The 13,502-nt window shown below is 38.7% G+C and overlaps 1 protein-coding gene and 1 long non-coding RNA gene across 2 annotated transcripts; both read right to left on the bottom strand.

Moving 5' to 3' along the window:
- Positions 1–474: 474 nt before the first annotated feature.
- On the bottom strand, positions 475–2,821 carry LOC133708330 (uncharacterized). The gene is made up of 3 exons (XR_009845757.1): positions 2,475–2,821; positions 1,544–1,620; positions 475–719 (listed from the first exon to the last, which is right to left on the bottom strand). It is a non-coding gene; the product is annotated as an uncharacterized LOC133708330 (long non-coding RNA).
- Positions 2,822–11,836: 9,015 nt separating this feature from the next.
- Positions 11,837–12,389, bottom strand: LOC133712318 (protein SGT1 homolog B-like). The gene is made up of 2 exons (XM_062138422.1): positions 12,129–12,389; positions 11,837–11,992 (listed from the first exon to the last, which is right to left on the bottom strand). Exons 1-2 carry the CDS (start codon positions 12,283–12,285, stop codon positions 11,895–11,897), a joined length of 255 nt encoding a protein of 84 aa, XP_061994406.1. The 5' UTR covers positions 12,286–12,389; the 3' UTR covers positions 11,837–11,894.
- Between the last annotated feature and the right edge of the window lie 1,113 nt (positions 12,390–13,502).

The raw sequence follows: 13,502 nt of genomic DNA, 5'->3' as shown, positions 1-13,502 counted from the left end.
ACCGACTCTTTCAGCAGCTTTTTAGTTTTAGAAGAAGACAAAGACTTCGACTTGAAGAATAGATGGCGAGGTTTGCTCTCATTCAGTCATTCTATTTATTTCAGTTTACCTCCCTGAGGTTCGGGTCCAACATCATGTTAGTCCCAGTGGTTTCAATTTAATCAGAAATACCCTTGAACTTTTTATTTTCATTAGCCGTGTCCAATTTCACTGACTCTGTCCAAATTGGACGTTTACTTTGACGATAATACCCACTTTAAGGGTTAAAACAGTCATTTCAAGACAAAAAAAAGTGAAAGAACCCTAGAACTTCCACCTCTTCTTGATCAACACCATGTTTCGATTGGCTTTTCCTTTTGCATCAAATCCTAGAACTTCCACACCTTGTGCCATTTCCACATCAAAACCCAGAACTTCCACATCTTGTGCCTGTCACGCCCCGAATTTTGAATGATAAATTCAAATCCGAAACATGAATTAAACCATTTAATCAAATAAACATTCTGAATTTTTTTTTCTCAATATAACTTCACCACACGGTACACAAACTCCAAATCTCGAAACCTCGAGTTCATTATTACAATTCACTCTCACAAGCAATATTGTAAAGCTCTAAATGAGCATAACGCACCTCACAACTTACAATTGCTGTAAAACTCTAACAATTGCTCTAACCGCACGATCACCGTCCTGGTTCTCCTGTCCTGTAGGATTTCCCGCTACACAATTTGAATAGTGTACCGGGAGTTGCAACAACACAAAACCCGGTAAGCTTTTGACAGCTAGTATGAGTAAACAAGAAAGAACTGTTGATTTATTAAATTACAAGACCACCACAAACCCACGTTACTTTCTCACTCTCATATATATATATAGACACTTATGAGTTACTCTCAATTTAGCTCATAAGATCACTCACTCTCATATATATATATATATATAGACACTTATGAGTTACTCTCAAATTCGCTCATAAGATTTCCCAACATTTGGTAGACAGACTCATATATATATATAGACCCTTATGAGTTACTCTCAATTTCCCTCATAAGGTTACCATATATATATTGACACTTATGAGTTACTCTCAAATTCACTCATAAGGTCACTCCACATTTGGCAGACAGACTAGAGCTCTAACTGAACGTAACCACTCGTCCGGCCACAGACGTGATTACGATTTAATACTATTAATAACCACCAGCCCGGTACGAGAGCGTGATTCACTAATAGATGCCATGGTCACCTCGTGACCTAGTGATCTCCACAGATCACAACAATTTATTGTTCCTCAACAATAAAACTCAACACCTCTCACAATATATTGTTTCTCAACAATAAACTCAATATCTCTCACAATATATTGTTTCTCAACAATAACTCAACACAACTCCAACAATACATATTATTTCACGTAATAATATATATACAGACATTCACACAGGAATGTCTAGTAACACCAACAATAGTTCATATGATTGCAACAAAATAAAGCAATTAATTGTATTGGGTTCGTAATATGAACCACGTGAGGTTTACTCACCTCGATAATCCCGCTGCGTCTTCAATTCAGCTCAAAATACGATCCACAATCGTCCACCAACTCAAACCGTCAATCACCTAGTCAGATACGATCTTAACTTAGCAATCATTCATAAACCACACATATACGGAAATCCAACGGTCGGATTCTAATTTAATGATGATCCAACGGTCAGATCGAATTTATACGATGATCCAACGGTCGGATCCTAATTATACGATGATCCAACGGTCAGATCAAAATTATACGATGATCCAACGGTCGGATCAAAATTATACGATGATCCAACGGTCAGATCAAAATTATACGATGATCCAACGGTCGGATCAAAATTATACGATGATCCAATGGTCGGATCCTCACGGATCGCCCTTAGGATCATCCTCCAAAATTATCACAAAGATCCAATGGTCAGATCTTCTTGAATCACTCTAACAAACATCTCCATAAAATTATACGAAAATCTGACGGTCGGATTCTCACGAATCGCCTTCCGAATCATTGTTTTACATTTATACGAAGATCCAACGGTCGGATCTTCGCCCATGACCACACAAAGCCACTGGGACAGTCATAAGATCATCATATCCAAATTTGAAGTAAAACCGATGGTCAGATCCTCACAGATCGTAAACCGAAGATAAAACGTAAAAACGTTAAATAGTAACGTCAAAACATAAATTCACTATTTATCAACGTTTTCTAAAATGACCTTGTAATATATCAAAACGCTCGTAAGGATGCGTAGATCATCACCTAGATAATAAAAACTCAAAATATGGTCGAATACGCCGCCACAAGCGGCGGTCAGTGGGCGGTCAACGGCGGTCAACGCGGCGGTCAACCACCTCCTCTGGCCACCAAATTTCATCCACAGCATCATCTCAACATTTCCAATCACTTTCTCAACTGTGACAAAGTCAGAAAATACCTTGAAGTAGCCGAACAATTAAGCACTCCAATGTACAGTGAAATTTTCCAATTATGCTTTCTTCCTCCATGCTTCGATCTGGGTTATGAGACTTGGCGAGCATGAAGAGCGGCTTAAGGCGCTTCTAATGGACCTGGGTTTATGACTGGAGGTGGCCGGAAATCGGCGTTGACTAATTTGCTACAGTAAAAATGTTGGCTTCGATCTCCACATTTCCGGCCAAATCGTCGTAAACAACTCCCACATGCGTGATAAGGAGGAAGAGACGAGTCTATCGATGCTCGCAGCTCGCCATTTGGTGGTCTAGAGGTGGTGAAAGAGGAGGTTGCAGAAGAGAGAAAGAGAGAGTTGCAGAAGAGAGAGACTGAGAGAGCACGGGGGAAGGAGAGAGAAAAGAAGAAAAGTTACCTGGCTACAGTAACATTTCAAATTTATACCAATCTACCATAAACAGTAACTTTCATATTTTGCTTATAACTTTCGCATACGAACTCCGATTTTTACGTACCACATATGCACGCACTCGGTTTAATGTCCTCTACAACTTTCATGAAGGAAGTTTTCCCAAATTCCCAATGTATAAAAAGTCACTTTTTGAGACCCCCTAAATAACGTTCGTTTTTCGAAAATTAATCGTTCGAACTAATTCCACAATTCCTCCGAGCCTCGTACTCGCTCCCACTATCGTGAAATCATTTCTAAAAATCCACAGAATTTAATTTGGATTTTTCGGGGTATTACAGTGCCATTTCCACAAACACCTTAATGCCAACACCACCACCCACCACACCATCCTCTTCCATACTTTGAATTCGAAGAACTCGATTCCATCAATTTCTTCTCCGTAATCAGCAGCTTCGCCCCAGAACAACTTTGTAGACTGTAGTGCCATCGGATACCAGCTTCAACTCATCCACCTCTCCCGCCATTACCCCTTTGCTATGAGCACAAGAAATCGATCTCTCAAAACTCCGCTGCTGCCTCGTCTGGGAAAAGTAATAGTCCTTGGTCCGAGCTGAGCCGCTGGGAGATTTGTTGGCGGCAACGACGGTGTGTGAGCATGATTCTAAGCTTCTACGGAGGACGAGAAGTCAAGCTTTGACTTGTCGCAGGTTGGTGAGCCCAATGGTGGCATGGGTGTTGTCGGGGACTAATTTTTGTTTTTGGGTTTTTCATTTTACTGGATATTCGTTGTTCTATGTGAACGTGATAGGTGGATTTTAAGGTTTTTGAGATTTGGAAGTTGAAAACCTAAGTGGGTTTTTGAAGATTTCAGCTGATTCTTACCCGAAATTTAGAGATGGGTATGGGGGAAATATGGGTTCTAGAGATGGGGTTTCGCATAAATTCGCAAAGCATCTTTGGGGATGAGAATTTGGTAAGAGAGAAATTGGGGGATTCCGAAGAATGATAACAATGAATATGCAATTGTGTTGCAAGCTTGGAATGTGTATGGTGTGCTACTGTGCTTAACATGATTAGGGAGAAGAGGACCAGAGGAAGAAGATGGATTTTTGTCGTTAGGTTTTCTATTGTCTTAAAATGACCATTTTAGCCCTTATAGTGGGTCCCATTGTCAGACTTAATGTCCAATTTGGATGGAATGATAGAAATTAAATACGGTGGATGAAACTTGAAAATTTAGGGGTGTTACTGATTAAATTAAAACCACAGGGACCAACATGATGTTGGACCTAAAGCTTAAGGGAGTAAACTGAAATTAATCCTAAAATAAAATTATGGTTTACAGACCCATATGGAATAGCTAGAGTTCAGGATGAATAGCAAATACAAATAGATGAAGTCATGCCCTATCTTGCCCTCTCCCTCATAAACATAACATCCTGATATTAATAACTTCCGCTGCAATATTGTTCATGTCTTGACTTAAGCCCCATATATTTGAAGCGCTAGTGAAGCCAAATTAGTGAAAATGTCCCCACTATAGCCTTCTTCTGTCTTCAAAGAATCATCCACAAGGTCATTATTTGAGATTTGTTGCATTGCTTCGACATGTGAGAAATTATCTGGGCCAGAAGTACTAGCAACGGGTCTCTTTCCAGTAAGCGTTTCCAACATAAATATGTCATATTGGTACACATTTCTAGTAGGCAAACTGATGTCAGGATTGGAGAGGACACTGAAGTGCTCCACCATAGCATACTGATCAGGAAGTAAGCATTGAAGCCTGGTTCATTTAAATCCTCGTTCATCTGTGTAGAAGAGTGAATGATGCAAATTATGCAATTATTAAGGAGAGTAAATGGTGCAGACTAGGCAGTAAGAAATTGAATGGTATAATTAGGCAGTAAGTTTAACGGGGTATACATTAAGAAGCATAAGAAGAGTTTCGAGAACGAATACCATATAGGAAAAGCAAAATTTAGACATGTTACATGTTGGAATGTATGATTGACTTCCTCATCCAAGAAAACTAGAGTGGATTGAAAGCATCTAAAGTAAATCTGCTTGTGAAAATAATCGAAAAATCGAGTAAATAAGCTAATAAGCAACTGATAAAAAGTAATAAGAATAAGTTCAATGTATGTATTATTTCATAATGCTGCGCGCTCTGCAAGAGTACGAGCAGTGTGCTTTAAGATCCGCAGGCTAGTCTTCCAAGAAATCATTGTCTGCCTTTCCTTCTTTGAAAACCTATGGAGATACTCATCCATTGTGGTGACGATACCGGGATCTCCAAATAAGATACTTTGTTGTCCTCTTTTAGTCCCCTCAAACAATACCCAATTGGCTTTATGATCAAGTAATCCATAGCAAATTCATCCAATGAATACGCCTGCCTTTGCAACTCTTGTGCCCATTCTGCAATATTTTGATTCACATCACATAAGAAACCAAAAACACATTAATATATGCAAGATTAGAAAACGAAATAATGAAATCAACATGTTAATCAGCATCTAGAACATGCTCAATGCCAAGAATCTGCTTAATTTTTCTTTGCAAAAAACTGTAAACAAATGTGATAGCTTGGCATAATGTGACAACAAACCTAGCCTCTTAATCAGCAGGCTAAGAAATAATGTCAGGATTGTCAACCCCATAAGACAAAGTGTCAAGCGGCAAAGCGGAACATATCCTAATTGGGATGCCATAATCTAAGAGAGACTTTCCACCCTCTTCAAGGATGCCTCATATAAAGCACAAATCAATGAGGGGTGAAGCTTGTGGAAGGACATAGTCAACTGTCAACATACTTGTAACTATAATGCCCCTGTCTCTGATATTATACCAAATTTGGTTTGAGATTGTGCATTTTGCATAAGATTTCAATTTCAAGATATCACATATGCATAATCACTTTTTTTTTTATGTATAAAACTATCAAAAATTTTCTTAAGGTGAAAGAATATTATATGATAAGCTATATGTTGATGGTAGTCACAAGAGATAAAATGTTATTATATATGTTGATGATTGTCAATGATATCATACTAATCACATATAAATGAAATAGATACTTTATGCAACTATAAAAGATGTAACTGTGGAAATGCAATAAGCGCTGCAAAAGATGCTTGAACAATTGCAACTGTAGAACACTAAAAATCAGCCTAAAAGAAGGAAATTAAACAACCTACAAACAAGTGTATCATATTTATAAAAATTATTATGAGCAAAAATTATAGAAATCTATGAATGATGATATTCAAAGATAGGTAATGACTATGATGATGTCACAAAAGATGTTTTTTACCAACTCATTTTTATCTGTGAGTGCATACGTGAAATAATCAAATATGAAGTCAATATAAAATTTAAATTTCCTTTGAGTACTTTCGCAATATAATATTTTTTTAAGTTTCAATATAGGTAAAGGGACATCTTTGTTTTTAAGAGTTAAGGCTGGTAAAGTTATAACAAAGGGAACTTCCCTAGGTTCACATTCCTCAACTGCATTCCTATACTCCACCATTTGTCTAAGACATCAAGACTCTAGATGACATTATCTCATTGAATCGCCACCAATATGCCAAGCTTCATCACTAACTCTAGACGCTAGGGTTTTGATTTCAGAAAACCTCTCATCCAAATCTACGGGATTTTATGTAGAAGTATCTATCTCAACATGTGTTGCCTAAAAAGAACAAATATATGCTTTGTATAGGAAAGTGGAATACGAGTCTTAATTATAGTTTTAGAGGTACTCTTTTTTCCACAAAAACATCTTACCACCAAGCAACAACTGTGCCTAGTCATATCTATCTTTAGGCTAATCAGTAATGCAATAGCCACAACTTGGTTTGAACAGAAATATTTACTTTGGAAGCTTAAGACTAGGCCCAAACCTTTTTCATCTAAAGTAAATTATTCATGGTAGTTTAAGAGTCTTGCAAGAGTCATCTTTTTAGTTTTATGCAGAGTATTTATGAGTCTAGTGCTCTTATGAGTCATTTTTTAGTTTTATGAAGAGTAATTATGAATGTAGTGTTTTAGGAGTCTATTTAAGTCTTAGGATGAGTACTCAAGGGTTTTATTATTAATTGAGTCTTCTAGTGTTCTAGGAATCTAAGGGTTATGTATTTGAAGCCTATAAATATAGCTATTGCTTGTAAACCTGTTTGGACCCAAAATGAACATTTTGGCCTGACAAGGCGTGTCTTGGAGAAATTGAGCCAATGTCAGTGGCTCAAGCTATATATTGTCGACAAGCTCGAAATATATATTTAGAGGCTAAATAAAGCCTACTATGGAAGTATGACAAGTCAACTTTAGCATATTTTCCTACTTCGGCTAGGAAAAACCGAGCTAGACAAGGAAGGAGGGGTGGCAAACTAACCAAATGAAATCGAAATGTGCTGAAACTTTCCAGATCCATTCTAGACAGCCCAAGGATCATTTCTTATGAAGAGTGCAAGAGCTTTTTTTTAGTGGAAGGCCTTCAAACAATCAGCCCAATTTTCTACAGAAGCAAAACTGGAAAACTGGACCTGTAAGAGGTCCAGCAGCATTTTCGGCCCAACCACATGGAATAAAAATCTGAAAATTTGTCAGGATGATCTACACTCATAGTGGAACATTTCATATGAAGAAGTCGAAGGCATATAATGAAGTCTTGTTGGAGAAATAATTGAAGGAATAAAGGGGTAGAAACTGACCTAAAACCAGCTCAATATTCACATGTTCATGTTTCCTACCCACATGAAGAAAGCTAGATGCTTTTCTCTTTTTCCTTGGATATATTTTTCTTCTACAATCTCTTTAATAGATCATCACTACTTCCATGTTGCTGCACCTTCATGCTTTGCTTTCATTTCATCTTTTCTCTATCTTTTCCATATTTTACAAGTGAACTTAGATCTACTTTCATTATTTTTCTTCCACTCATCATTTCACTCTTCTTTTTCTTCCCTATATAAACACCTTCTCCTCTCATTCTAAAAACACCCATTCACATTCAACAACAACATCTCTAAGATGATCTAAGTTCTCTCTAGAGCAAACCTCTCTAAGAGCAACTCCTCTCCCTCTCTTTCTCTTTCTCTTAGCGGTGATCACACTCCTAGTCCTAGTCTTCTCAGAAGCCAACTTTCAGTGCCACCAAACCCTCTGTCAACGTGCTTCGGTCCTAGTCTCCTCGGGAGCCGACGGTAGTGCCGCGACCACAACGGTTGCAGAACCAGTCAAGCAAGGGTAACGCCCTAGCAACCCAGCCAAGCTAAAGTCACGCTTTAGCATGATCTCAATACTTCCCGGTGATTTCGCTCTGCTCAATCTGCAATACTGAGTATCGACTTGTGAACAAGAAGAAACTTCAGCAAAGTCCTCACCACGAGGCACAAAGAATCCCACGACGAGGTTGGTGCTCTCCTCGTCTACAATCGCTTGATAGAAGTCAGGTCAAGGGACACCCCCGACGACCGCACCCGAACGGTGCTGGCACGCCCGCGCAAGAAAAGAGACTGTTGACCAGCTGCAGCAAAATTGGAGCCAAACATTTTGGCACACCCGGTGGGACAACATCAGAGTCTTTTCTCTTGAAGCACATTCAACCACCGGGCTTCAAAACAAACATTTTGGCACACCCGGTGGGACAAGGTTAGAATTTTTTTTATTTTCTTGAAGACATTCAACCACCGGGCCTCAAAACAAACATTTTGGCACGCCCAGTGGGACTACACTAGAGTCTTTTTGCATTTGTTTGCCATCATTGGGATGTCAGAGGAAAATCTTTACCAAAAGAAATTCCTAAAGTAAATAGATGGTTAATGTTACCACCACTGGCGATACTGCCATTAATGATGAGTTTATGCCTATTCCCATCCCAGAGGGGGCAAGCATTGAGGAACAGCTGGCGATCATCCACTACTACAGAAATTGAAACAGACGACGGGCAAAAACTGTCGTCTGATATGCAGGCTGACCGTCGTATATCGAGGCGCCGTCTGATGAAGGTCGATTGTAGGGAACCGTCGTGTGAAGGGATCGGCAGCATGTCGGCAGCCTGTCGACAGCATTAGCTATTGCGTGACTATTATTCAGACATCGGGCGACTTTAGAAACTGTTGTGTGATTGCAATTCAGAGGTCGCTTTATTTTATGCCCGTTGTGTGACTTTCATTCAGACGACAGTTTTTCAAAATATCCATTATCTATTTTACATTCAGACGACAGTTTTTATTTTTGGGTCATTGTGACTATTGTGCACATACGACAGTTTTTTTGTGGTTATTGTTGTCCTAATAGAATGATTCAATGCATTGTATATATGCTAAAACTGAAATAAAAAATGATCAAATTAACAGTAGCTGATCAATATATAGAAGAAATTGTTATAATCCACATCATGCACCAAAATAGATTGTGCAAAGGTAATCTTTCATCTACAAAAGGAGTACATCTAATACTACTCTCCTAGCAATATACATCGAGAAATTTACTTAAGGAGTCTAGCTTTGCAAGCTTTGCTGCTCTCATGGCCTCATTGGAGTCTAGCTTTAGAAGTTTCTGTAGGAGCTTTTTGCTCTCTTTATGTAGTTCCAGCTGCATATGGATCAATAGTTCGCTGAGGGGTACACATGCCAAAACAGAAACACTGCAATTCAATTATACCCTTTCTAACCAGTCAATGCTAGGATCATGTACCTGAGATTAGAAAAAAGGAAACAACATACTTATTCACATATGTGGTCAATGAAATACTGAATTTATACATGTTCTCATCATTTAGGAAAGGAAATGCGTCATTTAGGAAAGGAAACAACAAACTGGACTATAGTAGTGTGATCAAGTAAAGAGCTTACACGTTTTGCACCAGCTTGAGCACAAAAGATAGAAAGAATTCATGTACCACAGCCAACATCCATTACCACCTGCCAGCCAAACAAAAGAGGTTCCAGTAATGATGATAACTGCTATTTTATGTTCTTCCTTCTAAGGTAAGATTTGTGCCTTCAAATGTTCAAAACATAATATGCTATTTTAGGCCTAATACATCCCTCCCACCCTCAGAACCGGAGCCAGGACTTACTAGCCTTGTGCATCCTTACACAAGCTAAAATACCTATAGAACGAACTTACCAATACCCATTTCCAGAAATCTCTTCTTGGATGGCAGTGGTCACATCTATAGCTTCCTGCATATAGTAATAGTATATATCAAACAACTGAAATGAACAAATGGATGTAGTTTCAACTAGGAAAAGAAAAACATCATTTCATATATATACATATACACACACACACACACACACACACACACACTATATATATATATATATATATATATATATATATATATATATATATATATATATATATAATATATATAGTTGACATAATCATTTTTCTTATTGAAAAGAACAAGGAAAAAACAGAGACAGAGACAATCAAGACTTGAGTGGTTATAAGGTCAACAATATTTGCTGCAATAACAATCCAAATTGGAGCAAAACATCAATACATAACATGGCCAATAACAGCTGCAACTTATCTTCCACATATGCAATTCAAAGTTTACTAGCAACCTTAAATAAGAGTACTTTCATAGTTCAAACCGGAACGTACATGCCAAACTCACTAAGTAAATGAGCAAGTTGTGAAGTTTGACTACTAACATACACTAAACAAAAAAGGAAGTGTAAGCATGGTAGAAGGAAACAAAACGAGCAAGTTGTGAGGTTGTGATGTTGACTATCAATGGATATGCATTCAAAAAAAAAAAAAGGCAAATTATGATGAAATGAAAAGATTGAAATTCTGAAATTTAAAAATCAATCAAGCTCACTATATTTTGTCAAATGGATCTCAATACTGGCAAAGAAATGTAGAATGTTTGGCCTAGCAAATTCCAGAACAAACTTTTAAGTCCTACGTACATTACTGGGCAGTATAAAGAACGACTAGATATGGCCACAGAGTTCTCTGAGGCTTGTACTATTTGTTCCAGTTAATAAGAGTATATGATCCTTCAATTAACAGGCCACAATTTGGATTTTTGAAAAAGCAAACAAACATAATTCATCATTTCAAAACCCATTTGAATTTGAATGATACAATTAGGAAGAATGACAAGATCAAGTCAATATAGGTGAAAAGATAAGTTACATAAATCTACTCCAGAACTGTGGGATATGTACTAAGTGTTATGGTTGTCAAAGCTTATTTCTAACAAAAGTTAGAACATGAAAGCACTTTCACCCCATCTCACCAATTTACCACACGAGGAAACATGTGCTATAGATATGTTAAAAGAGGAGAATACCAGATCCAGTTGCTTACCTTAGTTCCATAAACAAGGCCACCTCCGACAGAAGGATGAAAACAAGCTACGTTGACCTCATCTTCTGCACTAGGGAGAATTCTCACAAGTTCCATCGCCGTTGACCCCATTCCTTTCCTTTTTAGCCATTTCATCACCTTGTGATCAAAATTTTATGGGCTCATTATGGCCTGACCCTTCTTCCAGTTTCCCATTTTCCTTGGCGGAATTCTCTCTTTCAGTGACAGTCCCAACTGGTCCTTGGACCTTCTCAAATCCCAAATCTTCAACCCCCATATCTTCCACCAAAGAACAGCCTTACAGACCAAAGTCCTGCTATAAGGGCAAAATCATGTTCTGTGAAGGAAAAACAAGGAAAAGAATACTGTAGAAAAAAGCCAGAGCAATCCAAATCAAGATTATTTCAACAGAGAATCTAACCAAGAATCACAGGATTAATCTTCTAAGGCCATTTTAATTGATCACAAGTCTACCCAAATAATCAAAGAAAAGAAGAAACACATAAATCTAAAACTCATAAATTTGCGCATCTTTCACCTAAGATCATGAGAACAAAAGACTAAAACTTTGAATCAAAACTTACCCAGAAACCTTCTTAGTTATCTTCTTAGCCCCAATTTTGACATTTTTGCCTCAATCCCAAATCCACAGCTCCAATGTTCGAATTCAAATCTTGGTTACCCATAGCTGAATTTCGAATCCGCCGAAAGCAACACTCCACTGCCGAAAGATCTGAAAAACACTAGAGGTCTACCCATTAGGTTTTCTACAGCCTCTGAACAAGAAAACCCCAAACCAATCAGTTCACACAAAAAACGCAATTTAATTCCTTCAATTTTAGGTCTCAGAAACGAAACAAGAAGACGATGAAGAACCGGCGTCAGAAATTGCAAGAGAGAGGGGGTTGTTACCGGTGAGATTGTTGGATTTGATGTTGGCCTGAGCGCGGTCTGAGTAGAACTCGGAGTTGTTGGGGTCGACGACGATGGCCTGGGTGTAGAGGTCAACGGCGAGCTCAAAGTGGTCGTCGATGAAGGCCTTCGCTATTTCCCAGATCGAATAACCCATTAGGTTTTGGTCGGGGTTTGTCGAAGAGAGAAAGAGCTTTCGTTGGGGTTTGTGGAAGAAGAGATAGGGTTTGTCAAAGAGAGAGAGAGGTCGGGGTTTGTTGAGGGGGGGGGGGGGGGGGAGAGAGAGCTTTGTCGAAGAAGAGAGTAAGGGTTTTGGTTTTGGCTTTGTGTCGAGAGAGAGTGGGGAGCTGTCGAGAGTGAGGAGTGAGGGTTTTGGTTTTTGGTGTAGGGTTTCAAGTCCTGCCCTATGAATTTGGACAAACCCCGTAAAGACTCACACAACAGAATTTTATAACAATGTGGTCTGAGTACATGAGTTTTAAATTTGAAATTGTCTTCTGTCAATTTGACTTCCCTCGTTGGGGAGTTAGAGAAAAATGATGGTGGGAAATCTCCTTGCTTTCTGCCAAACATATTAATCAGACCACAGTTTTATTGTTTCTCGTCGTATGATTACTACATGTTGGGGGGAAAAATTGGGTTTGACATGGGGTTTGGCACCACAGACATGGTGGGAAACTTGCCGCTCAATTATTTTAGGGTCATACGACAATTTTATCCTTAAACGTCTTCTGAACTAATTCATTATACTATATCAGACGACGGGTTTTATAAAAGCGACGTACAAAAAAATAAAAATCAATCAGACGACAGAAAACTATGATGCGTCGTCTGAGAGGTGTCGTCTGATTCAATTTTTGTAGTAGTGATCAATGCCAATGTCGAGAGGCATAAAGAAAAGCGAGCCAGGGACATGGCCATTTTGATCGCAAAAACAAAGCAGAGGTTTCGCGATTGGGACCTAGAAATTGAGCAGAACGCTCGAGAAGAGGTCATTTATGAGGCTGATTTGCCTATAGGTGGCAATCAACCTAATGGCCTCACTGGTGAATCACAGCCTTACATAGAGGCTACTTATGGAGAACGTCATCAACAAGATTGTTCTTCAGACAAGAAAATTGTCTCTGAACAAATATCTGATGTCTCCACTGATCAAGCCAAATATGTGGCTACTGATCAGATGCATGGGGGGCAAGATATGACCCATGATCATCCCTTTGATCAAGAGAAGTTGGCGACAGTTGGCAACAAAGCCGATCTTGGGACACCGTCATCTTCCAAATTACAATTGGAGATCATGTCTCGTCAACCAACAAAGATACTTGGGGGGCAAGAATACCCCTCTCACGAGCCAAATTCCTCCAAATTCTTCAA

Source organism: Rosa rugosa, chromosome 5 (genome assembly GCF_958449725.1).
Source record: "Rosa rugosa chromosome 5, drRosRugo1.1, whole genome shotgun sequence".
In the NCBI taxonomy this organism is placed as follows: domain Eukaryota; kingdom Viridiplantae; phylum Streptophyta; class Magnoliopsida; order Rosales; family Rosaceae; genus Rosa; species Rosa rugosa.
Note: the sequence above shows the minus strand (reverse complement) of the source record. Positions and strands in the feature narration are given on the sequence as shown.

What these genes read in the sequence shown, in the direction of transcription:
- LOC133712318 (XM_062138422.1), bottom strand. Translation starts at nt 12,285, where the DNA reads ATGGGTTATTCGATCTGGGAAATAGCGAAGGCCTTCATCGACGACCAC. An exon ending in CAAATCCAACAATCTCACCG is followed by an intron (nt 11,993 to 12,128) that starts GTAACAACCCCC and finishes TTTCTTGTTCAG; the next exon opens with AGGCTGTAGAAAACCTAATG.